General features: G+C 40.8%; 1 protein-coding gene across 2 annotated transcripts in view; it reads right to left on the bottom strand.

Moving 5' to 3' along the window:
* The window catches only part of CEP162 (centrosomal protein 162), a 185,906-nt gene that overhangs the window by 5,088 nt on the left and 155,311 nt on the right, over window positions 1-25,507 (bottom strand). For both annotated transcript variants that reach the window (XM_077487309.1, XM_077487310.1), the window contains 7 exons: window positions 22,969-23,132; window positions 22,773-22,877; window positions 10,625-10,846; window positions 8,840-9,477; window positions 6,000-6,141; window positions 4,830-4,928; window positions 3,989-4,123 (listed from right to left, as the gene is read on the bottom strand). In XM_077487309.1, the coding sequence (XP_077343435.1) occupies window positions 3,989-4,123; window positions 4,830-4,928; window positions 6,000-6,141; window positions 8,840-9,477; window positions 10,625-10,846; window positions 22,773-22,877; window positions 22,969-23,132 (1,505 nt within the window). The remainder of the gene's footprint in view (window positions 1-3,988; window positions 4,124-4,829; window positions 4,929-5,999; window positions 6,142-8,839; window positions 9,478-10,624; window positions 10,847-22,772; window positions 22,878-22,968; window positions 23,133-25,507) is intronic.

The following is a 25,507-nucleotide window of genomic DNA, read 5'->3' as shown; positions in this document are numbered from 1 at the left end:
TAGGTGCTTCCACTTTTATACATAAATGCCATAAAAAGACTGGGGGGGGGGGGGGGTATTGGTGGGATGATAAGATTTAGGAGGCCTTAAAGAGACACTTCATCCAGTAAAAAAAATGTCAGCAATCAGTCCTACAGCATTACAACTTTTGTGGCAAGATGGCATAAAAAGGAGATACAAATAAGGTGCCTGGCAATTAAAATGAGGGTGCTCCCAAATGTTGGCCCCCCTGGCCTACTTGATAAGGTGCATATTCAGACAGAACCAGTGCAGAGTCAACACTAGCAGCTGTGGACCTGGAAAGCCCTCCACTGCTCCACAGAGTCCAGTGCCCGAGGGTCACTTCCAGGTTTATCCCACAATGTCTGGTCCAGGAGAGTCTTGTCACAGCGGAGACTGAGTACAACTGCGCCAGGTAGCTGCGTGATGGTAAAAAGACCTCCTGAAGCTATAAAAATTCTGATTCAGTGAAAAATAGGTTTATAGGAAAAAGGTGAATCAGTAAAGCTGAGAAAAGATCCTGGAGGATGAAAAGATCATCCTGCTAGGACACTGGCAAACAACTGACGTATGCTGGTAGTAGGGGTCATCTCAGGGCTGTTCTACAGTTTTTTTTTGTTTGTTTTTTGCCAGTGTCCTATGGTGTTAGACCTTCCATGGCAAACTGTCAGGAAAAAGCGCCCAGCAACTAATAAAAAGGCAGGGCACTCCAAATGTTGGCTCGAATGGCATACTCACTAAAGTGAATCTTCAGACAGAGCACAGTCAATGCTATTAGCTTTGGACATGGAAAGTGTTCCACTGCTAACTTAACTAGTAGCAGCCTGAAAAGTGCTTAATGAGAGTACAGTGCACATGAGTCATTTCAGGGCTCACTCCAGAACAAGTCGGTTCCAGTCATAGCATGAAAAAAAGCAGAGACCCAGTCTCCTGTAGGCTGCAGCATAACACAAACGTTTAAGACTTCCTATTTCCATCAATGGATGAGAAAGAAAAGTTCAGGCTACCTTTAAATTAAAAAAAAACTTTTGCTTCAAATTTTTTTTTTTTAACAAACTAAAATAGGCATTTACGAGCCCTTTAGACAAACATTTATGGTCATCAATACGTTGAAAACACATGTCCTTTTAAAAACAAACTATCCACCTTTTTGACTACTGAGCTGAAAACTAAAAAAAAGAAAAAAAAAAAAAATTACTTTTAATTTCTCCAGTGCATTAAAAGTATGCAATAATTTCCTACTTAGGTGAAGAGCGATATTTTACTACTTTTTTTCAACAAAGTTGCGTGAAATACACCCACACTTTTGAAGTTAAATCTGATTCGAATATCACATCTTGGGGAATTTTATTCTCAATACTATAAACAAGTCTTCTTAAAATACTATAGCAGAGAATGGTGTTGCGCTTCTTAGAGGGGATAGATCTACTAAAAACCAGTAATATGCAATTTATCTTATGTAAATAAACCATAGATAAATCTACCATAAGATTGTGTAAAGCCAAAAGTGTACAAACCAACAACAATTAGAAAATTTAAGATAACTGATGGTGATAATCTTCAATCATAAAGTGAATAGATCCTATAGGCAATAATCCTTATATCTATCTGGTGATATTAAAGCGGGGTTCCACCCTAAATTGGAACTTCCGCTGATCGGAACCCTCCCCCCCTCCGGTGTCACAATTGGCAGCTTTCAGGGGGGAGGGGGGTGCAGATACCTGTCAAAGACAGGTATTTACACCCACTTCCGGGCATAGACTCCCGTGGGAGTCTATGCCATTTCCTGTCCTGCCGCGCTGTCTGCTGTGACACACACGGGTCCCAGAGACAGCGTGGACAATTCCTATTGCGCTGCGTGACTCGCGCATGCGCAGTAGGGAACCCGGGAAGTGAAGCCGATTCGCTTCACTTCCCGATTCCCTCACCTAGAATGGTGGCGGCAGCAGCCGAGAGCTGAGCGATCGATCAGCCTCGGCTGCCGGCATCGCTGGACCCGGGAGAGGTGAGTGTCCATTTATTAAAAGTCAGCAGCTGTAGTCCCGCTTTAAAGTGCTCCGTGCAAAACAAAGCCAATGTAATAATATCATAAACAGGAATATAAGATGTGCAAGTCTCCTTCTGATAGTGCTAGATATTGCTACATATATTCCAATGTATATCTCATATATCTGAATATGGAAACAAAAAAAAAAAGTTACAGGTACACACATATATATATATATATATATATATATATATATATACACACACAGGATATCCCCTGATGAAGTCACGTGGTTGTGACGTCACGCGTAGGGACGGGATAGGCGTTCTAAACTGATACAGGCAATACGAGCTCGCGCTGGTTGGAGATAGGCACTGCTGGTTTGTTTTTATGTGAGTACCTTTTTTTACTAATAAACGCATTTGTGGATCTAAAACATACTACACCATTTGGCACTCCTCCTTCCTTTGAGCTGTTCCTGCTGCTGCTTAGAAACAAAGATGGGATATAGCCCACCCTGAGGGTCCAGGTTTATTCATTACCAAGGACAACGAGAAGAAAAAGAAGGGGAATAGCCAGTATACTTATATGCGGTTACCTCTTTACCGCAAGGTAAGGGGCCATTGCTTACTGGTGTGGTGTGGCACAAAGAGGATAAGGACACGGTTGCACAAGTGGAATATTTGGCACATCAAACAATTTTGCACTTGAAAGCACTTGCACTTTTATATGTTGTTTTGCACATATGGAAATTTGTTTCATATGAGGATTAGTGGCAGATATATGTATTGATCCTGCATCCTGGAAAAAATTTCCCAAATACAAACTATAAGCATCACTGGATTACCATATCAATTGGTGGATATATATGGACTAAATACTACTTCGCATTATTGTTTGATATATATATATATATACACACACACACACTCTGTTTTTTGTTTTTTTCACATACTTTGCACATGAGCTATGAGATATATGTAGCAATATCTAGCACTGTATTAGAAGGAGACTTGCACATCTTATATTCCTGTTTATGATATTATTACATCAGCTTTGTTTTGCACAGAGCACTTTAATATCACCAGATAGATATAAGGATTATTGCCTATAGGATCTATTCACTTTATGATTGAAAATTATCATCATCAGTTATCTTAAATTTTCTAATTGTTGTTGGTTTTTACACTTTTGGCTTTACATATTTTTATGGTAGAGTTATTTATGGTTTATTTACATAAGATAAATTGCATATTACTGGTTTTTAGTAGATCTATCCCCTCTAAGCAGCGCAACACCATTCTCTGCTATCGTATACATTTTGTGGACATGGTTTGACTCACACAGGTGTTTGCTGCAGCTTCACCTTTACTACCCTTATCCTCTACTTTACCTCCCTTTCCTCTTATTACCTCTCCCCTCTCAATCCCCCCCTCCCCCTCCCTTCCCCGGATTCACATATTATTTCATCACAGGGTAGCACGAGAATAACTTTGAAATTATCAAGTCTTCTTAAAATGCCATCAATATCACATAATGCAGAAGTCTTTGTTTGTGAATGGTGGCATAAGTGATTACAAACTAAACCCAATTATTTTATTACATTTTCCTACTTCTTCTCTGGGTCAATGCACTTGCTTAAATTCTCTTTATCTGGTTAGAAAAAATACACGGTAGGGTACCATAATATGTTTGTTCTACTTGTGCTTCACTACAGAATGTATTCAGAAGTGATCTGCGTATCCACAAATGAATGCTATGTGTACCTGAGGCCAAGCCCTGCTTGCCCCCTGCTGTACTCATCTGTGCCCCAGAAGTTATACATCTACTCTAGTCTGCTTTGCAAAGTGCAGTGGGTAACAACTTAGTAGGCAATGTTCCTACTTGGTGGGTAGCAGAACCTTTCTGGTTCCTGTTCATATTGCTTTGAGCCTAGGAAATTCACAGAAGTAAATCTAACCTTCAACAATTTCTTACAGAGACGTGCAACAGCTACTGTACCTGCTGGAGCTCCTGCTCTCTATGTGAATGCCTCATTTCCATGTACTTAATCTTGCTTTCAAGCGTTAAATAGTGCCTCATTTCTGGCGTATGACATTCTCTTGCGGTTTTTAGCTCATCCAGCAGTTTTGTAACCTTTGAATGAATTGAAAAAAAAAGACCACTTTATTTACAAAAAGGAGTGATACCCTAACCTTAAAAAGGCACTTTGTCCACACAAAGCAAAGTGACAGTGTCTCGGAAATCCCTAGTGGCTCATTCGTCCTCTGTGGCTGGAACCGAAATACAAGCATTGGCCAGCAGGTGATATCATTCCCCCCAGTATTGTGACAGTGTTTGGGCCTAGCAATCATCCTGCTACACCCAAGCACGGTCACAGGCAAGGAGGTCATGGGAAGTGATGAGAATTTTGGATGGCTGCAGAGGAGGAATGGGCAGTTGGGGTGTGCTGATAAAATGATTATAAAGGGGGTCAGAACAAGGTGACAGTGTCTGTTTAAAGCTGAACTTCAGCCACAGTATATTTCATTGTTTTCTCTAGAGTTGGATAAAGTTATAACCTTTGTCATGCTTTTATTGCCTCAGTATCCCCCTTACCTTTGGGGCTCTCTAACCTACAGGGGGTCAGTGAAGTTTATCATATTACTCAATAACCGCTACCTACAACTAATCTTTACCTACTATAACAAGCACTTATTTGAAAAAATTTATAAATGAAACATTACATGGAATTTTATAAACTCATTTCACATTCTTTTCTGATTAAACATACCTATTACATCTGTCATCTAGTGAACAATAGCGAATGTTATTTTAGTTTAATATAAAAAGCACCAAGTACCTCATTTTGCAGTGTTTCCTCACGAATACGAAGAACAGCCAAAGATTCTCTATCCTTTAACAGCTCACCAACTTGTTTTTGAAGATGCTTTATCAGAATCTGTAGATTATAGTTATATGTGAGCATGCAGAATTCACAAAAATAAGGCTGACCATATATTAGTAAAAAATTGTTCAAGAATTTCCATTTTTAGAACATTTGTTGGATTTTGTAATCCTTAGTGGGGTCAAATTGACGATCGCTTTTGACTGTAGTAATGAGAAAATGTGAAGAAGCAGGATGGAAATGTTTTACTTGAACAAACACATTTCCAATGGTGAATGGAAGTTTCATTCAAGAAATTCCATTGATTTGAATTACTTTCAAACAACATTCGTAAAGTCTCTGATGGCATTGCAGTGTGTTACCGAGTTTTTTTTGTTGTACAAACATGTTAATATCTACCACTGTATGGCCAGCTCAAAGAGGAAGTAAACCCAGTTGGATTTTAATTCCTCTTTTGCTCTCCGCAAGGCCTACAAATTAAAACCATAATGGGCTAGCATGCAACGCATACTAGGCCATTATATCACTTACCTGCAAACGGAGCCCGCACTGTCCCCTGTGTAGGCCGCGACCATTTTTTCCCCTTTTCCTTCCAGGGCCACGGACTCCGGTTCTGTGACTGGCACCACGTGACGTCACTCACGGCACACGCTGGGGGAAGAAACGGCATGGTGGTCCGTTTCTTCACACCTCATGCTCCGGGGGCGACATCAGCACACTAAAAGGGAAATATCTCCTAAATGGCGCAAGTGTAGGAGATATTTCCACTACCTATAGGTAAGCCTAGAATAAGGTAAAAGTAAGACAAAATGGTTCACAACCACTAACAATACACAAGCACATCTTATGAAAATTGTACCAAGATACAATAAAATAAAAAAAAATCTATTCTAATACAGCTAAAACTTTACTAATTTTACCAAACTGGTTAGTTTTATGTAAAATTTCAGTTTGTGTAGTTGCTGTACAGGGTTTACAAGTATCAGTCAAGCTTGTAATGACCATTAGCCACATTTTTCTAAAGCAATTATAAATACAAAATTGTTGAAGAAAATGAAATACAAAAACAATGATGTGCTCATTATCAGCAAAATTGAGAATCTGAAACGCATGATCAATCTTTACCTCTTGTGTGGAGACTTTACTACTTAGCTCAGCAACTCTAGATGACGAATGTTCGAAGGCATGCTGACAGATGAGCTTTTCCATATCAATCTGATGTAAATTCTTAAGTGCTGCAATTTGTTCAGCATTCTCCTCTTTTAATCTAAAAGAAATGTTACAAAACAATATGACACGATTAAAAGGAGATTTCTATGCCAGGAAGATGTGTCAGACTAGACTATAATACAACAGTCTAAATATTCAGTTCTAAATCAGATTTATATTCACACAATAAATGCTGGTTAGAATGCTATAAGCTTATCACTCATATGAGCTTATATAGTAAGACCGTTTGAAAGGTGCGGGTGACACACAAAGTTCAGTAAACCGTAAAAAAAAAAAAAAAAAAAAAAAGACTGATCTGACTAAATTGAACTTAGTTCACTTGAAGTTTTGTGCTTCAATCTAATTTTATTTTAAGTTATTATACAAACATAAACATGAACACATTCATACATATATAGATAGCATAGTCATTTCATCACACAGATTATAGATACATTTTCACACATCTGCCAAAACAAAACACACGTAAAATAAAATATAAAAATAAAAAAACTGACTGATAAGTTTTGCATAAATCATTGCCCTTGTCACTACCTTACTGAATAAGTGTGATAGTGTATTAAACTGCTCTTACTGTATCCTAGCAAATGGTCATTTACAGTTACTATTCTGGGACCTAACAAAGGCTAAACTGTACTGGTTAATGGTACTGAACATAACAAGCACCATTTCATTCTGTTATAAGTGAGATGATTAGAATAAAAGTGCATGTATACATTAGTCTCAAAATATCTCAGTATATTGAGTACTCTCATTCACCTGAAATACACATCATTCATATATTCATTTTGGGCAAGTTCTTTAAGAAACCTTAAAAAGCTGTGCTTACTTATTTCTGTACATCGATGGAAATAAATAGAGGGCTGGTCAGATTTTCACTACACACATCGCTAGCTTGTTCCACAGCAATACTAGAATGGATTGAACTTTACAATAATGGAAGTCAAGGGTACTGCATAAGTCTACAATTTTTTTCTATTACAAATGGGGTTGAAATTCTGCAGGCGATCACTGCAATATTACAGTAAACGTAAGGTTGGCTATTTTAGTTATATGGTTTTAATTCTTTATTCCTACCTGACCCTGTAGGCTACTTGCGATTTGCATCCATTTTGATGCTATACAGGAGTTTCAGACAAAGGGACCTTCAGCCTGCAAGTTAACATTTTCTCTTTCTGTAGCATTTGCGCCAATGCCAAGATGAGGGTAAATGCAGGGCTGTCTTAATGCATGTCCCCCCTGAGCACTGCCCAGGTGCACGGGGCCCTGTGATAATCTTGCATTATGCTCTGGCACCATACAGGAGATGTGACAGCAGTGTCACTCCCTACTCCCATAAGCAGGGAGAAAGAAAAGCACAGAAATACCACCTAGACTTGAAAAGTGTGGCCAGGCACGGAAAAGCAGCCACTATTTTTTGTAGTATTCTAGTACTACAACACTACTACACTGAACTGCAGAGCTGGAGCTGCTAGTAATGGGCAGAGCTGTACACGGGGAAAGCTGCTTTCTGAGTCCCAACTTGCCCTGCCTCCCTTCCATGCAGTACTGTGTACTCAGGCATCGTACTCAGTGGTGCAGGTGCTGGTCAGTCAGATACAGTAAGCTGTTTTTTTTAAGACATGTATGTATGTTAGTGTATGTGTGTGAGTTTATGCATGTGGGGGTGTGTGTGTGTTTGTGTGAGTTTATGTATGAGTGTGCGTGTGTATGTATGAGCATACATATGTATATTTATGTATGTCTGTACGTTACTGTTAGGCCTTGTTCACAAAGGCATACTTAAGCATACACCTGTGGGACAGCTGTGATTGCCCGCACAGACATGGGCGCTACTACGCCCATTTTGACATGCATGTGGATGCAGGTCCCCAAACACAGACAGTGTGGATTTGGGGACAGATGTACAGACATACATTAATACAGGCTGCTCACTGGCTGGGAGAGGCATTCATGACAGGGGGCAGTATACACAGGGAGGGGGGACAGTTGTATAAAAAGGAGTGGGAGAAATGTGTACAGGGAAAAAGAGGGTCAGTGTACACAGGGGGGCAGTGTGTACAGGGGGAAGGGCAGCATGTACAGGGGGGAAGGGCAGCGTGTACAGGGGGGAAGGACAGCGTGTACAGGGGGAAGGACAGCGTGTACAGGGGGAAGGACAGCGTGTACAGGGGGGAAGGACAGCGTGTACAGGGGGAAGGACAGCGTGTACAGGGGGAAGGACAGCGTGTACAGGGGGAAGGACAGCGTGTACAGGGGGAAGGACAGCGTGTACAAGACGTGAATTGAAATTAAGATAATTCCATGGTTGTGTTCTTTTTTGTTGTTTCTAATCAGACTAAAAAGCCATGCCCAATACTTTGCATAACTTAGCCACACACACCTTTTGCAGCAGCATGCTAAGCGTGCCACAGGTCACCATCTCCCTAGTAGGGGCCCCAGTGCATTACTTTTTCCAGAGGCCCATGATGCTATTAAGACACCCCTAGGTAAAGGGAAGTAAAAGGGGGCTAATTAACCCAATATAAGGTCTCCCCCCCACCCCCAGATTACATAGCATAATGGGTAGTGTCGTAGTGTCAGCTGCTACAGGAAGAGAAGGATGTAAAAAACACTTCTTCCAGGCTGGATCACATCTAAAGCTACTGGTTATCAGCAAAACAGGTATCTATTGCAATGGATTTTTTAAGCAGGCTGTAGGTAACTTAAGTAACAGCAATTCAGAAATTGTGTACCTTTTCATGGCATCTTCTCCTTGTGCCAGAGTAGCTTCGTACTTAAACTTTTGTTGGTTGATCTCCTGAGACAATTTACAAACTTCACCTTGTAATCTTTCATTTTCTTGTTGCAGATCACAAATATGAAAATCAGCAAATGTGTCTGGCTGATACAGCTTCTCATCTTGCATTGCAGGAAAAGTTTCTGTTCCTAGGGTAGTGCCTTTAGAGAGAGGCATTGCATCTGCTTTGAAGGCCCCTAAGTATTTGCCTCTAGCACTAACACTGCTTAAATGAGGTTTGCTGGAGAGCATGAGCATCCTTTCCTTCTGAAGTCTCTCCACTGTTTTTGAAAGCTCTTGAATCTCTTTATGTTTGGCCATAAGTTCCTGGTTAAGTCTTGTCAGTCTGCTTTGCTCAGTCATTTCATCAAATTTAGCATTGGTTTTGTGCTCCGAAGAGGATTTTTTCTCCTTGAGAGTCTCAATTTCTTTTTGCAGATTCATTACTGTAATGTGGTGAGCATCCCTGAGTATAGAAAGCTCTTGCTCAAGTGCTTTTACTTTTATTGTGCTATCTAGATTAATTTGTGGCTCATTTAGAGCTTTCTGAGCAAGTAATTCTTCAAGCTCATTGATCCGACTTTCATATTGAATCTAAAAGAGTAGAAAATGGAATGGTGGTTTAAAATATATGTAAAAGCACACTTGATGGGACATCCACACTATATACCATAAATACATATGCATTAAAGAAAGAAAAAGTCAGTATCTTCTAAACATAATGCAATCAACATCTATATATCTCTTCATCACCCCCAGGTCCTTCTTCCACCAACCCAGCTAATATCTCCTCCATAACTCCCCTGCCCCCCCCCCCCCCCTTCTTTTTCTCTACTACTTTTGCCCATAGCAATAATAATAATTAGGTTTCATGGATGCTTAAGAGTTTGCATAGCAGAGGAACAAGGGTTAAAAGACTGCAAATAAATGCCTCCCTCTTCCTGACCACCTCATCCTCTAGGAATAAGCCCACCAGGTGAAAGATCAGAGAAATGATCCTGAGGTATGTGCATTGTGTTGAAGCTTGTCAGCTGATTAAAGTTCTGCCTGTAAAGAAATTATTAGTGTGCTGCTTTTCCTTTGGATAGTATTGAAAATATGCCATTAACACAGGAACAGACCAGCAGAATAAAGCAGTGATCTCCAAACTGCGGCCCTTTGCATTCTTTTAACCAGCCCTTGGGGCATTATTCCCCTCACTGTCAACAGTGGGGCATAGTCCCTGCCACTGACACCGACAATGGGGCACTATTCCTGCCACTGACAATGGGGCACGATTCCTCCCACTGACACCGATGGGACACTAATACTCCCACTGACGCCAATGATGGGGCACAATTCCCCCCACTGACCCCGACAATGAGGCACTATTCCTCCACTGTCACCAATGATGAGGCATTATTCCTCCCCATAATACCAAAGATGGGGCACTATTCCTCCACTGTCACCAATGATGACGCATTATTCCTCCCCATAATACCAAAGATGGGGCACTATTCCTCCACTGTCACCAATGATGACGCATTATTCCTCCCCATAATACCAAAGATGGGGCAATGTTTACTGCCACTGACACCAGGGCATTTTCCTGTTCCATGTTGGCCACAGGCCAGCCCCCTTAAAGTCTGAAGGACAGTAAACTGACCCTTTGTTTAGAAAGTTTGGAAAACCCTGGAGTAAAGCAGTACCAATGATGGAAAGGCTTCCAAACATGAATAATTATAAGGGGCAAAAGGGTCACCTTAACTTTCTGAAATTGCTGTTCCATGCTACGTAGACTCTTCTTTGCGTCTTCATCCTTGCTTTCAAGATCACATTCTAATTTTTGTATCCGTCTTTCCAAGAAGGAGACAGTGCTACTTTTGGTCGAGGGATCTGTCTCAGAAACCGCAGCGGCTGCATACATGATTGCTGGTATAGAGTTAGGATGTCTTCTTTTTATAATTGCTTCCATTTCTTTAACCTATTTATAATTAATTTCATAATAAAATCATTAGTTTGGGGGAAAAAAAAAAACAAAAAACCAGAGTATAGCATTTCAAAATCATAAAATAATGTTGATAAAAAAAAGCTCTCAATGCAAAAATACACTTCTTAAATATAGCCTTTATAATAAAAATTAACTGCGTTTATCATTTGGATTTTGTTCATAACCTAGCCAAGGATAAGATTTGAGGATGTAATGCCCTTAACATCTTTTTATAGCCATATAGGATTTGAACAGCAAATAGGAATGCCATTTAGGAGTCAGTGCATAGCGATAAGTTCATATGTCTGCTTTAGGTGGAGGAAGGGCCCCATAAATCACAGTACATCATCAGTACTCCCTGCAGTTTACAGGAGCGACAGCGATTTATGTTCATAATAAAATGCTGTGAAAAGGGGCGCAGGTGTCCTAAGACAAATTGCTGGTAGAGATTAAAATAGTGCAGGTATTATAAATATAATGCAAAGAAAATGTACGTAGGTAAATATCCGGGATCAGTTAAACTTAAACAACTAACAGCAGCTGAACACCATAACCCTCTAAATATAATAACTTTTCAAAGACTGTATTTACTAACATTTAGGAATTTTACAGGGCATCCCTACAATTGAATACAATACAATTGAAAAATATCAAAGATTTCTCAAAATCCTCCCCCAGAAAATGTCACTGTCTAATTTTGTCTCCTCCAGGTCACAATGGGGAGACGGAGTTTGATTGTTAAAAAAAAAAAATCCTTGTGAATGCATGTGCACCACTTCACTTCTCTACACAATACAATGCCTCTATTACCTTCCTAACTGATCAGTGCAGGGATATCTGCATGCTAATGGATTACCTTGCAGAGCTGCCAGCAAATTGCTTCACTCCACCTTCCATTGCTCTCCTGTGCAGAAGCAACAAGGCTGGGGAAGTGTGAATGTGTGTGCATCAGGGAGCTAAGTGGTTGCTGATCTGAGCTGCCAGGGATATTTGTGCATGGGGATGGTATGCTGTAGGGGATCTGAAGAAAAAAAAAAAAAAAAAAAACTACCACCCTGGTGGGTAGGAGTGGCAACCCCAAGGGGAAGATCCTAGTAAGAAATGAAAGCAAAAGGGGGGAAAGTTCCCATAGAGACATGGTGTAGCCATACATGTCATGCCTGACTCCCAAACCCTAAAGGGATTAGTGATGAAATATCCTACTGGTCAGCAGCCCACGACAGGAAAATGAAGAAGGTTTCAAGGGAAAACAACAAAATATCATGGATGTAAGGAGAACACTGGTCTCTAGGTTATCCTGTAGCAGCATGCTGTGATAGGCCACACACAGAGCAAAAGTACAATAGTGGTGCTTGATTCATGTCTTAGCGGTCAGTTCCTTAGTGGCAGACTGAGCACTCCGCTGGACTTATGAAGGTCATAGGAACCAAGGGATTCCTTTACTTTACACAATGTTACCCTGTGCTATTTGACTATTTTGTAAAAAGTGGTCAACCAAATTTGGCGAGTTATACCATTGGTGTGCATCGTGAAGGTTGTGAAGCACAGGCACTTAACCACACTGAAGATTTGCTGACACATTTCTCACCTTGTGGAAGAAATTTAAAATTTTAAATAAATGCACATCTTTTTGCAAAAAGTGCATTTAATATTTTATTATTAGGAGCCTGGAAAGCATTGCACTCAAGATCAGCAGATTACAAGTTCAATGCAGGGTTCCTGTAGACTGTCAGTGTAAGCTGTCTGCTCATACATTGTAAGGGCAGGCAGTTACACAACAGCAGGAACTATCAATGAACTTACCTAGAGCGCTCAACAGTACTCTGGTAGTTCGCCGAAAGCTACAAGCCATCAGCTGCTTGTATTCACAGAACTGAATGAATGGCAAGGCTGGGTGGGCTGAGCCCCTGAGGGTCGCATTTTGAAAAGAATTGTGACAGCGACTTTGGGGGAAAAGATCCGTGGCTCACTGTCACTAGAGGCGGTGCACTGGGGAGAGGCTGCAGGATTGGGAACATCTTACATGTTTCACTCTAAAGACAGGTGCATGGTTTATGGACACTACTAATTTATTTTTTATTTTATGTTGGATGGATATTTGATGTATTCATTTATGCACCTTTATTGATTTGCACAGCATTTTTGTCATGAATTATTTAAACATGTTTTAATATATTTATTGATTTAATGTACTTCCTTTTATAGAGTCTTTCTTTGTTGGTATGAATGATTATTTCTTTTATACACCTATTTTCTGGGCAGGGCTGTATGTTGCATATATAGCATTAAAGTGGTATTATACCCAAAACCAAAAATATAACATATTGCAGCTTACCAATCATTAGATGTGGTGGCTGCATTCGTTTTTCCCCCCTCTGTTGTTACCTGGTGATCTGCCCAGTAACACATCTCCTGTATTAGAGTGCCCCCACTCTGGATGAAGGAGCACAGGGGCACCTTTGGACAGAAGCATCTTCAGCCACGCTATTATTATTCAGGATTTATATAGCGCCAACAGTTTTCACAGCACTTTACAATATGAGGGCAGACAGTACACTTACAATACAAATCAATACAGGAGGAATCACAGGGCCCTGCTCGTTAGAGCTTACAATCTAGAAGCTAGTGTTAAATGTAGTATAAAATTGATATACACAAATTGAAACCAAACTCTAGCTCATACTTTATAATCAGTAACAGTACACAGTTTTTCCCATCTGGATAAAAGTTTTACATAAAGAAACAAAGCCAATAATTATAAGTAAACCTGTCAGTGTTAAATGGCTTGTCTCGTCCTTGTAAACTGATACATCTGGAAGAAAGCTCTTTTGAAAAACAGAAAACGAATGAAGCAATCACATTTAAAGTGGTTGTAAACCCTTACAAACCATTTTGACCTACAGGTAAGCCTAGATTAAGGCTTACCTGTAGGTCCAAGAAATATCTCCTAAACCTATACGGTTTAGGAGATATTTGCCCGAAGACAGGCGCACTGAGCGTGGCATTTCCAACAACGGAGCTGCCGCGCGTGTCGGCTCCCGTGCGCATGCACGGGAGTGACGTCATCGCAGCTTCGACGAATGACAGCGGCGGAGCTGCGAGACCCCACCGAGAAGATGGATGCGCCGGACTACAGGGCACAGCGGTGACATCGCTGGCTCCTGTGTCAGGTAAGTGACACATAATGGGCTACTATGCGATGCATAGTAGTCCATTATGCTTTACCTTTGCAGGGAATGAAAGAGGAAGTAAACTCACCAGGGTTTACTTCCTCTTTAAGTACTGGTAAGCTGCAATATAATAAAGGTTTGCTTTTGGGAAAATATTGCTTTAAGGACAAGAGTTCCTATTTGGGGGATGGTAGGCCCTGAAATTCTCTCCTGTGTAGGAAAATGAGAGATCCCCTTTGAAATAATGAGAGAGAATGGGGGTAAAAGTGATTGTAAAGTTAGTTTTTTTTTTCCTTAAAAAGACTGTAATGACTGTTATGGCAGCCACAAACCTCCTCTTCTGTGGTCCCCTGTTGGCGCTCCAGGCTCCTCCTCTTCTGCATGGACCATTATAGAAAGCCACTCCCTATGGAAGCGCATAGGCTGAATCCCTCCCAAACCTGGATCTGTCTTGTCCACACACAGCACAGCTTGGCCCAGCCAACTCCTCACTGGATTTGGCTGACAGCGGCTGGAGTCAATGGCTCAAGCTGCACTTGGCCAAGCCTGAGAGCAGAGGAGAGAGGAGATCTGTAGATAAGCACAGCACTGGATCGATACAGGACTCAACTAAGAATTTAGGTATTGGTGGAAGGGGGAGAAAAACCGATCATCTCACAATGAAAGACTTCAACTTTTTCCAGATTATTCTGTTGAAACCCTTCTCATTCCAGAGTGAGTCAGTTCATCCTCTATTATTGTAGGTTCATTATATGACTACTTTATTTATAATGTCATGGAATGTACAGGGCATGAACTCGGCTGTGAAGAGGTCCCTAGTATTTAGCTACCTTGGGAGGTTCACTCTTTAGAAAACACACCTTTTAGGCTCCTGATTCCTATGCCTGAAAAAAGGCATGAATTGGATCCCATTACCATACAACCTACTCTAGCTACTATGCTAGGGGAGTCATTATCCTAGTCTATAAATTATTATCTTACCAGCCTATTGATGTTAAAGTGGACCCAGAAGGCAGCTATGTCATATTGCATGCTTTAATAACATAGCTATGGTGATTGTTGGCCTTTATCTACCTCTACCAGCTAATACCAGCCTATTATACACGTTGATGCAGATGGTATCTCAATATGGTACTGATAATGTCCTACTCTTAGCCCTTGTACACACGGTTGGACATTCTGATAACCAAATCCGTTGGATTTTGTCCAACGGATTTTGTCTGAAACTGTTGCATACACACAGTCGGACAAAGTTGTCGGAAAATCAGATTGTACATAATGTGATGACGTTATTTTGTTACGACGGGACTACGTTCAGGCTAGTAGCCAATAGCTTTGGTCTAGGAATTTGATCTGAGCATGCGTGGCACTTTGTCCGTCGGAGTAGGCTACACATGATCGGAGAATGTCTGATTGGAGCATGTTGTCGGAAAATTTTATAGACAAGTTGGAACACTTGGTCCGTCGGATATTCCGATGGAAACAGTCCGATGGAGACCACACACAGTCGGATTATCCGACAATACGGTCCGATCGGACACATTCCGTCGGAATCTCCGACCGTCACCACATTTTTCCCAATGGGCATCAACTTTTGCCCTGACATGGAGAGATTTTCACCCTTCTGGTGGGGAACGTAATTGCCATCCAGCCACTTATAGATCATTTTATTGTACTGATTTAGACTATGTCCCCTGTTCTGTTAAAATTCTCCCTGGGGAAAATCTCAGGTCATATCCCCCTTTCACTTATTTTAAATAAATCCATGTACCCTGGTCATAGGTTGTGAAGACTGTCCAGATATTGGATTATGGACCAGAGGGTCCAGGCCTTTGTTTCTGAATCACTTTGTCAGTTTTGGTTGCTAACGAGAACTCTGCCAGTACCTTCGTTTTGTACGGTACCTTTAAAACTTTTCTCCAGGTGTTGCGGAGATTTGGGCCTAGGTTCCTATCATAGATAACCATCCATATTCCCATTGCACACTTTCCTGGAAAAGGCTCTAGGATACTGGGTGCTGCAGAAACCACCAGCTGGAGACTGGATAATACACAACACAGTGTAGATATTTGCCAGCACACCACGGACCTTTAAGTTGAGTCCAAATGGTTCTTATTGAAGTATGATCACATCATAAACAAGAGAGTGCACTACAGTAGGTTCCTATCATGGTGACACATGCTTTACCAGGCTCTCAAGGCCAGAGTGCACACTATTGACAGGATTTCAGATGCCTTCTCTTCAGAGGAGTACCTGACAAGCATACCCTTTGTTACATAGTCTTTTCACTCTGGCCTTGGAGCCTCTGGCTATTTTGGCATGGGACTTGCAGCTCATTAAAGGCCTACGTGTTGATTCCACAGAGGAAAAAATGCTGCTGTATGCCAGCCATGCCCACCTGCAGTCCCCTTATCCCTGGAGTGGGCTGAAAATGTTTAGGTGTCCAGGTACGATGGGACTCATCTAGTTTCTATAATCTCAATTTACATCCTTTGCTCCTACAGCTTTGAGAGAAATGTGCCCCTTGCAACAATCTCCCTCTTAACCTGATGGGTCGTATGTATTAATGTCCTTAAAAAATTTTTTTCTTCTTAAATGTAAAGTGTTTGTTATCCCAACATTTCATATTCCTGTAATGTGCCTGCTGTACCATGTACTTATATGAAAAAAAAGTTTCCTGTTCTCTTTGTACTGCTTCCTCTGAGATCACTGGTGTTCCTGCCAGTCCCTCTGCTTTCCTAATAAATACTGACCACACTAAGCAGAACACACCGTGGTCAGTTCTCTAGCTGTTCTGGGAACTCAGCCTACTCTCCTCCAATGATCAGGCTTGTCATGACACCCCCCACCCTGCACAGCCTGCCTGCACAGGTTGTTTTTTAAGGTGATTTTTTTTATGATCACTTTCTCTTTTTTTAATTGTCCTGACTGGATATCTGGGTCCATCTTTAAAAGACAATGATAAGTGTGCAAGTTCTGTTTTTGGAATGGTGCCATCCCTCAATTGGTGAAATCTACTTTACTTTTACCGATCCAACGCAGAGGATGGGTGATAACCAATTATCAGATTTACGTTTGGTTGGCTGTTCTAGTTCCATTTAGATGGTGGTTCCCACGATCCAGGGCTAATGCAGCTGTCTATTTGGAGGGGGTCATTCTGAGTTCAGTTACAGATTTTAGTAATTTAGTGTTCAGGTGTTCTAAAGCTTATGCCAACCTCCTAGGTCCCACCAGAATGACTGAGTATAGGTATCTTCTAGGCAGAGATTCATTAAGTCCAATCACCTGTTGGCCTACCAGCCTCTGTGAGTTAACGTCTCCCTACCTCATTTTAGATCTCCTCCTGCTGCTCAAGTATGGTCAAGACTTTGCGATAAAACTCTGTGAAACATTATGTGTGTTGGTATGTTACTGTCATTCCAGGACCTATCCTCTAAGTTTAGCTTACCTAGGTGGATGCAATTCTGATACATCCAATCTCCACATGCTGCTCGGTCTCAGTTCCCACAAACTCCTGTGCATGGAATAGACCTAACAGAGTCTCCTTGCCCAGGACTCTCTTCTGAAGCCCCCTGCCCCATCCATATCTGGTCTCCTTTGCATTGATTCTCCCAAAATGGAATATTGTGTGAGCAGTGGAGAGCTGATTTTCCAACATTGGACCAGGAGGACTGCCTTGAAGATTGTCCTAAACTTGTCATTTCATCTGCGAACGTCACTTCCGGTGTCTGTCGGCTTTCCTACGCGTTACGTCACTTTCATGTGACTTCGACTGGGAAGTTGGACCAGGAGGACTTCCTTGAAGATTGGCCTAAACTTTTCATTTCATCTAGAAATGAACAGATTCAGACCAAGGTTTTAGATAGAGAGTGTTATTTCACCCGACAATGAGTGCATAGAATCTATTCCCAGTGGTCGCCGACCTGTCCACACTATCTGACCTTGGCATGCACCTTCACATATTCTGGGACTTCTCCATGTTGACACAATTTTGGATGGAGATTTTTTTTTTTACCTCATTAATGACCTTCTGCAAATGTCCCTTCCCTCTTCCCTGAGCTGGCATTACTGTGTATTTATGGTGATGCACGGAGGCCTTACCATACCAATTTTTGATTTTGTATGTTATATTATATGAACAATGAAATTCTTTGCAAATGGAATTCACTGATGTATGTGAAAAGAAAATGTCCTAAGAAGTACAATAAGGTCTAAGAACCACTTGTCTGCATAGGACTGTGCTTTCTCTTGTGGGATAAGGAAGTAGTGTATACTACAGAGCCATTAAAACATGCAAGCCTGGAATTGGCATGCAAAGACAGAGGAAAACCCTGACTTACTTTATCTACATCACCAATCCAGACCAGGGTCCAGGCTTTGCCTGTCAGTGAGCATCCATTCAGAGGAGTCTTCAAGATCTGGGAGTTATGGGGATGGACCAGGGCCCTCGACATTTGTAGAATGTTGTGGCCAACTACATTCATTGCACCATGTGTTAAGGTGAGTACCAAATGTAGGATCCAGTGCCTGAAGCAAACATTACAGGCTAGCCCCGTGACTGTGGGGTCTGGGTATGGTTATCGAAGTACGATCAAGGGTCACTGATCCAGAAACGAATGAGTCAGAAAGGCATTAAGCATTCAAATCTTCATAGAAGTGTCAGTCAAAGGAAGCAGTTACATCTGGTGAAAAGATAACAGGTATCCAATACCTAAGGTAGTGGGGAGGGGTATAGGGGGGGGGGGGCACTAGAGGGCAGGCAAAGATTTTGCCATTGTCCAATCACCTAAAGATAAAAGATTATAATCCATAGTCAATTAAATCGATTCCAGTGTCTTGTACTGTATGATAAAGATAATTATTTGTAGGGGAAATTTGGTAGAGAGAGGGGAACGTATACTCCTCTTTTAAATGGTTTTATTTTCAATACTTTTAAAATAGGTGACAAGATTACATAAGCATTATCACAGAGTTTCATGGTGTCAAAGTGTCTTATTATCCTAAAGCAAAGCTTGAGAGCATTCACAGCTGATTACAGTTCCTTTATAAAATTGCTTTTCATGGATTCAATCACAAGCAGTTTATGCATTTGAAATTATAACGCCATCATAGTCTGATGTCAGTGACAGGTCATTGGCTTGCTTCCACAGATCTAACCTGAACAGCAATATTATACCAAACAGAATTTGCAATTTAAGTTTTTAAAGTCATTGCAAAGCTAGATTGGTTTTATTAAAATAAACCTTGTATGCTTACCTGCTCTGTGCATTGGTATTGCACAGAGCAGCCCTGAACCTCCTCTTCTGGACTTGCCCCACTGGCGCCGTCTGCTTCTCCTTTTCTCTGAGTGCCTCCATAGCAAGTTGCTTACTATGGGGGCACTTATGCAGGTGCACTTCTATTCTGGGCTGTGTGCATATATAGACACACAGAGTGAATCCAGGGACATTAGAGAGCGGGGCTGCCAGTGGAGAAAGCACTGGAACGAAAGTGGCGTCAGATAAGTGTTTGAGGGGGGTGGGTGGATCACACATTGGACGTTTTTTTTACCTTAATGCAGAGAATGCATTAAGGTTAAAAAAACAAAAGAACAAAAACAAAAAAAATTTTTTACTTTAGAACTACTTTACGTTAGAAGAACGACAAGAAATGAATAAATAAGAGAAGTACTGTGCAGTGTCCGTAAATACAGAATGAGAAGAAAAAAAAAAAACATGGAGGTGTGCCTTTGAATATACATGGAGCACGATGGACAGAGTAGATCTAAAATATTCATTAAAGTTTCACTGTACTCAACTGAACTCTAAGTTTAAATGAGCCAAGCCATCCTATAGATTTAGTCTTAAAGATAACATTTTGCCCCCTCTTTTGTTGCATCACCACGCTGCTTTTCTTACTCCTCGTATTGCACTCTGCCATTTTAAAAAGATGACGTCACAGGCACCTTCTTTGTTTGTAATCTTGTGCATGAGTTGTACCAGATAGTGCCAGGGTGCCTTGTTATAGAACAATAACAAGACGTGCCAGACCACATACAGCACATGCACTGTACCTGATTGGAGATGGCTTGTTACTGAACAGGCCATTCCAGATCTTGTATGACATATGTGCAGGAGAAAACAAGAATTTCCTGGGTGGAGTAGCTCAAGAATAACCATAATAAAAAATAAAAGCAAATTTCCCAAAAAAGATTAGATTTTACAAATGGCTTATAGAACATTTACGGATAGACAATGCAATGATGCAATTATAGAGAAAATGAGTTCCTGCGCTATTATGGAAAAATAAAATAGAACACGTCTAGATAGGTGCTGCACACACCGTAAGAGTCAAACCAGTCTCATAAATAGGTAAACAATGATAATAAACAGTGGTCTTGTGCTCCCAGCGTGAAAGTGTCAATAATTGGTATAGAGTGATAAATAAATAACTAAAAAAACAATAATTCATGTGATAAAACAAATCTCAAATATAAAGTGAATCGTGCTATCCGTAGAACTGCTACTATGCTAATAATAGCCCCAATATAAATATAATAAAATGCTAATGTGCTAAAATTTTCACAGTGATCCACAAGTAATAATCACACTTAAAAATGTCAATAAAAAAAATAAATACATGTGAAGAAAAAATTTAATAATTCAATAAAAGGTGTTAATATATAAAATTGCATATATCCCGATACACAGTAACCAGTGTCACTCAAGTGAAAGTCTATATAAATAGTGAGTAAAAACTCCAAACGACAGTGAGAGAAGCATCACACATGTGGCAAATGGTGTCCAGCAATAATAGTGATTTTCAAGTGTTCACCAAACCCGTGAGTGTACCAGGTAAATTACCTTACAGCTGTAAGGTGAACAGCACAAACGTAAACGCCTGAAAAGAGAGGAGGGGGGAGGGCTTCGGTATCCCACTTCTCCTCCTGTCCAGACCACTTCTTAATTCCAAATAAATGTCAAGGGTAACTTAAAAGAGATGCTCAGAAAACAAAAGTGGAGCCTGCCATAGTGTAGTAGTTCATATAATAAAGCATTTTATTTAAAGTACAGACTTCTCACATTGTTTCCAAAAACACTGCACAGTATACAAGTATGAGCGGCCCGCTCGCGTGCGAATATCACTTCCGGTGTCTGTCTGCTTTCCTACGTGTTACGTCACTGTCACGTGACTTCGACTGGGACGTTGGACCAGGAGGACTGCCTTGAAGATTGGCCTAAACTTTTCATTTCATCTAGAAATGAACAGATTCAGACCAAGGTTTTAGATGTGTTATTTCACCCGACAATGAGTGCATAGAATCTATTCCCAGTGGTCGCCCACCTGCCCACGCTATCTGCCCTGGCATGCACCTTCACATATTCTTGGACTGCTCAATGTTGACACAATTTTGGATGGAGATTTTTATTTTACCTCATTAATGACCTTCTGCAAATGTCCCTTCCCTCTTCCCTGAGCTGGCACTGTCACGTGACTTCGACTGGGAAGTCGAAGTCACGTGACAGTGATGTAATGCGTAGGAAAGCAGACGGACACCGGAAGTGACGTTCGCACGCGAGCGGGCCGCTCATACTTGTATACTGTGCAATGTTTTTGGAAACAATGTGAGTAGTCTGTACTTTAAATAAAATGCTTTATTATACAAACTACTACACTATGGCAGGCTCCATTTTTGTTTTCCGAGCATCTCTTAAGTTACCCTTGACATTTATTTGGAATTAAGAAGTGGTCTGGACAGGAGGAGAAGCGAGATACCGAAGCCCCCCCCCCCCCCTCTTTTCAGGTGTTTACGTTTGTGCTGTTCACCTTACAGCTGTAAGGTAATTTACCTGGTACACTCACGGGTTCGGTGAACACTTGAAAATCACTATTATTGCTGGACACCATTTGCCACATATGTGCGATGCTTCACTCACTGACGGGGGTTTTTAACTCACTATTTATATAGACTTTCACTTCAGTGACACTGGTTACTGTGTATCGGGCTATATGCAATTTTATATATTAACACCTTTTATTGAATTATTTAATTTTTTCTTCACATGTATTTATTATTTTTTTATTGACATTTTTAAGTGTGATTATTACTTGTGGATCACTGTGAAAATTTTAGCACATTAGCACTTTATTATATTTATATTGGGGCAATTATTAGCATAGTATAATTTCTACGGATAGCACGATTCACTTTATATTTGAGATTTGTTTTATCACATGAATTATTGTTTTTTTAGTTATTTATTTATCACTCTATACCAATTATTGAAACTTTAACGCTGGGAGCGCAACACCACTGTTTATTATCAATGCAGTGATGCATACACCATAAATTTTTCTGTTTGGGGGTGAAGGTGCATTTTAAGAAGTATCTGTATACTTCCTTGCTGTCTTCCAGTGAAACTCCCGCTCACTGGAATGAACACGTGCCTATAGAGCAGTGGTCATCAACCCTGTCCTCAGGGCCCACTAACAGGCCAGGTTTGCAAGATAACTGAAATACATCACAGGTGATATAATTTGCTTCTCAGTGATTGCCGTATTCTAGTCTGCATCTCCTCAAGGTAATACATAAAATCTGGCCTGTTAGTGCGCCCTGAGGACAGGGTTGATGACCATTGCTGTAGAGTGTGGAGAAGAACATTTTAAACCTTGCTGGGTGGGTATGAAAGCAGAGGACACTTCTTAAGAACCCAGGATTCCCATTAACTTTCATTAATGCAACAAAAATGAAACATGTCTATAAATTTTACTTGGCGCTCAAGATCTTGAATCCGCTTTGCATCAGTAGATCTGTCCTTTAGTCGTTGCTGTTGCTGCACAGACTGATTTCCAGCATTCTGTGTTAGCTTCTCAACCTTTGAAAGAGATGCACAAATATTTTAAGATGATCATTTTCACACTTGTTATAACTTTTGCAAATTACAGATTTGGAGTCATATGACATACTTGTATCTTTAGCTTTTCTATTTGTTCATAAGCATCTCTAAGCCTTGCAGCATCCTTATCTAAAATCTCTTGGTTCTCTGCAAACCACTGGAGTCTTTTATTCAGTCGGCTTATTTCCTGCTTATAGCTCTCCTCCAGAATCTTCATTTCATAAGATTTCTCATCTATAAATAGACAAGATATTTTAAGTACTTGATACAAATAAATCCTTAACATAGGGTTATTCTACAAAGGTGTATACTACTGGTAAACTTGCAGTTGCAGATAGAAATACAAATGAAAGTGTATGTAAAACCCTAACAATACATTGTTTCCCCCATCTGCTTAAAGAGGAAGTAAACTCTCCCACTCTGATGCTTCTTTTCATTTAGTCCATTATAATAAAGTAATTATCAAACTATAGCCACTGTAATGCAGCCCACATTGCATATTACTTACTGTTTAAAGAAACTTTTAAAAAACTTGTTTCCAGGGGTTAGGCAGCGCCATCTTAAGTATTGTTTTCTGAGTCCACAGTGGAGTGTATTTCTGCCCTTACATTGAGCACTTCCTGTACTGTTAACCAAGCCCCCTTCTCAATCCAACGTTCCTATGGCAACCCTGCTTCCCTGTTCATAGCTGACTTGTTTTATTTCATAGTATTTACTTGTGCTGATTATCTAGTGTTTGCCTGTGTGAGTCCTATCAGCTTCAGCTGATAAGACTGCAGTAATGCTGTCCAATGCCCTGCTTTGCAAGTAAGGAGATATATACATACAAGCAGTGCTCATTGGGTTTTTTTTATGCTGATTTACATGGCACAAAGTTGTGGGGAAGGGCTTACAATCACTTTAATTTTAGCGTGTTAAATATACAATTGTTTCATGAGCAAAATAAAATTAATACATTTATATTACTGTCAGAAATTCAGTTAGCTGATAACTTCTTGAACTCTGCCTGTGCTGTACTCTAAAGCTGGCCATAGATGGATCAAAATGTAGCTGGTTCAGCAGGGACTGGCTAAATTTCAATCCATCTATGGCCATTCCTGTTCCAGAGAAGTGAATCTAATGATTAACTTCTCTAGAACCAACTTGATGGAAAACTTTTATTCTTGGGTTTAGATATGCTGAACAGCACCACTAGAGATTATTTTTTAGGCAATGCAATATACTGCAAACAGCTAAATCAGAGTACACTCAAATGCAGCCATAAATTGTAGTAAGACCTCATATGTAGGAAAAGGCCATCCAGATTTAAAAATACTATAGCAGATGTAACATCCCCCTTAGAAAAATAACAGAGAGCTAGACGCAATGGGGCTGATATATTAGAGCTGGAGAGTACAAAATCTGGTGCAGCTCTGCATAGAAACCAGTTAGCACCTAACTTCAGCTTGTTCAAATAAGCTTTGACAAAAAATAACCCGGAAGCCAATTGTTTTCTATGCAGGGCTGTACCAGATTTTGCACGCTCCAGTTTTAGTAAATCAACCCCAATGCATCTTGCAATTACTCTATGTGTATGTACACTGCACAGTACATTCCAAAAATAGTCGGGTGCCAGAAGCAATTTAACTCCTGTGCACAAATGTGGGATTTACATGGTCACTGGCTGTACAGTGGCTGAAAAGGAGTGTCCTAAGACCCAGAAGAAGCAGTGAAGGAGATAGTGGCAGGCAGACAGATGACCTAAGGCTGGAACTGTCAGCACTGGAGGAGGGTACACTAAAAGCCAAGTGTGCCATGATGTGCAAGCATGCTGTGCAATACCTGCGCATTATGGTGTGAGCCCCTCTCACCCAGTGCAGCTTAATTCCACTTTAATGAGGGTCTATATTTCATATAAACTATCAAAAATAGACTAGAATGGAGAAGTATGGCTTTTAAAAAAACAAAAAAAACTGTCATACCCACCTAGATGGCTGCAGCACCGATCCCAGCTGCAGATGTCTCCGGCCACCTCTAAGATAGAGAACCAAGTTATCAAAGACCACTGGTCGCTCAGTTCTCGGTCTTCAGCCTGCAGAGAGCTGGTGACATTCAGTCGCAGTAATTTCAAGATGCATTGGGGTTGATTTACTAAAACTGGAGAGTGTAAAATCTGGTACAGCCCTGCATAGAAAACAATTGGTTTCCAGGTTATTTTTTTGCAGCGCAGCACTCACTGGAGTGATGGGCTGCAAAGGGGGCCCAAGAGGCTGGCGCAGCTCTCAGTAGCTTTGGCTATACTTCTCCTTTCACCTCTTCTCGACCACCCACGCGTATTGTACTGTGGACGAGCAGCTCCTACAGGCACAGTGACATACCTGTACATCGCTGGCCTCTTCTGCATACAGGGCATGTGTCCCCCCCTGCTGAGTAAACCGTAAGATCCATTTGATGCAGGATGTTTCATCCCCTAGCCATAAATGTTCAGCCAAGGATAAAGAGCACATTTTACTGGCAAAACAACAAAAAAAGAAAGGTAAATTTGAAATATTTGTCTCTAACCGAAGGCAGTTTGTCCACAAGAGAGCTGGGAACTGTACACTGATGGCTGTCAGCAGGCGATTGTGAAG

This window comes from Lithobates pipiens, unplaced genomic scaffold, assembly GCF_037356315.1.
Source record: "Lithobates pipiens isolate NorthernLeopardFrog02 unplaced genomic scaffold, aLitPip1_a1.2 Scaffold_18, whole genome shotgun sequence".
Taxonomy (NCBI): domain Eukaryota; kingdom Metazoa; phylum Chordata; class Amphibia; order Anura; family Ranidae; genus Lithobates; species Lithobates pipiens.
This window is presented reverse-complemented; position numbering and strand designations above follow the sequence as displayed.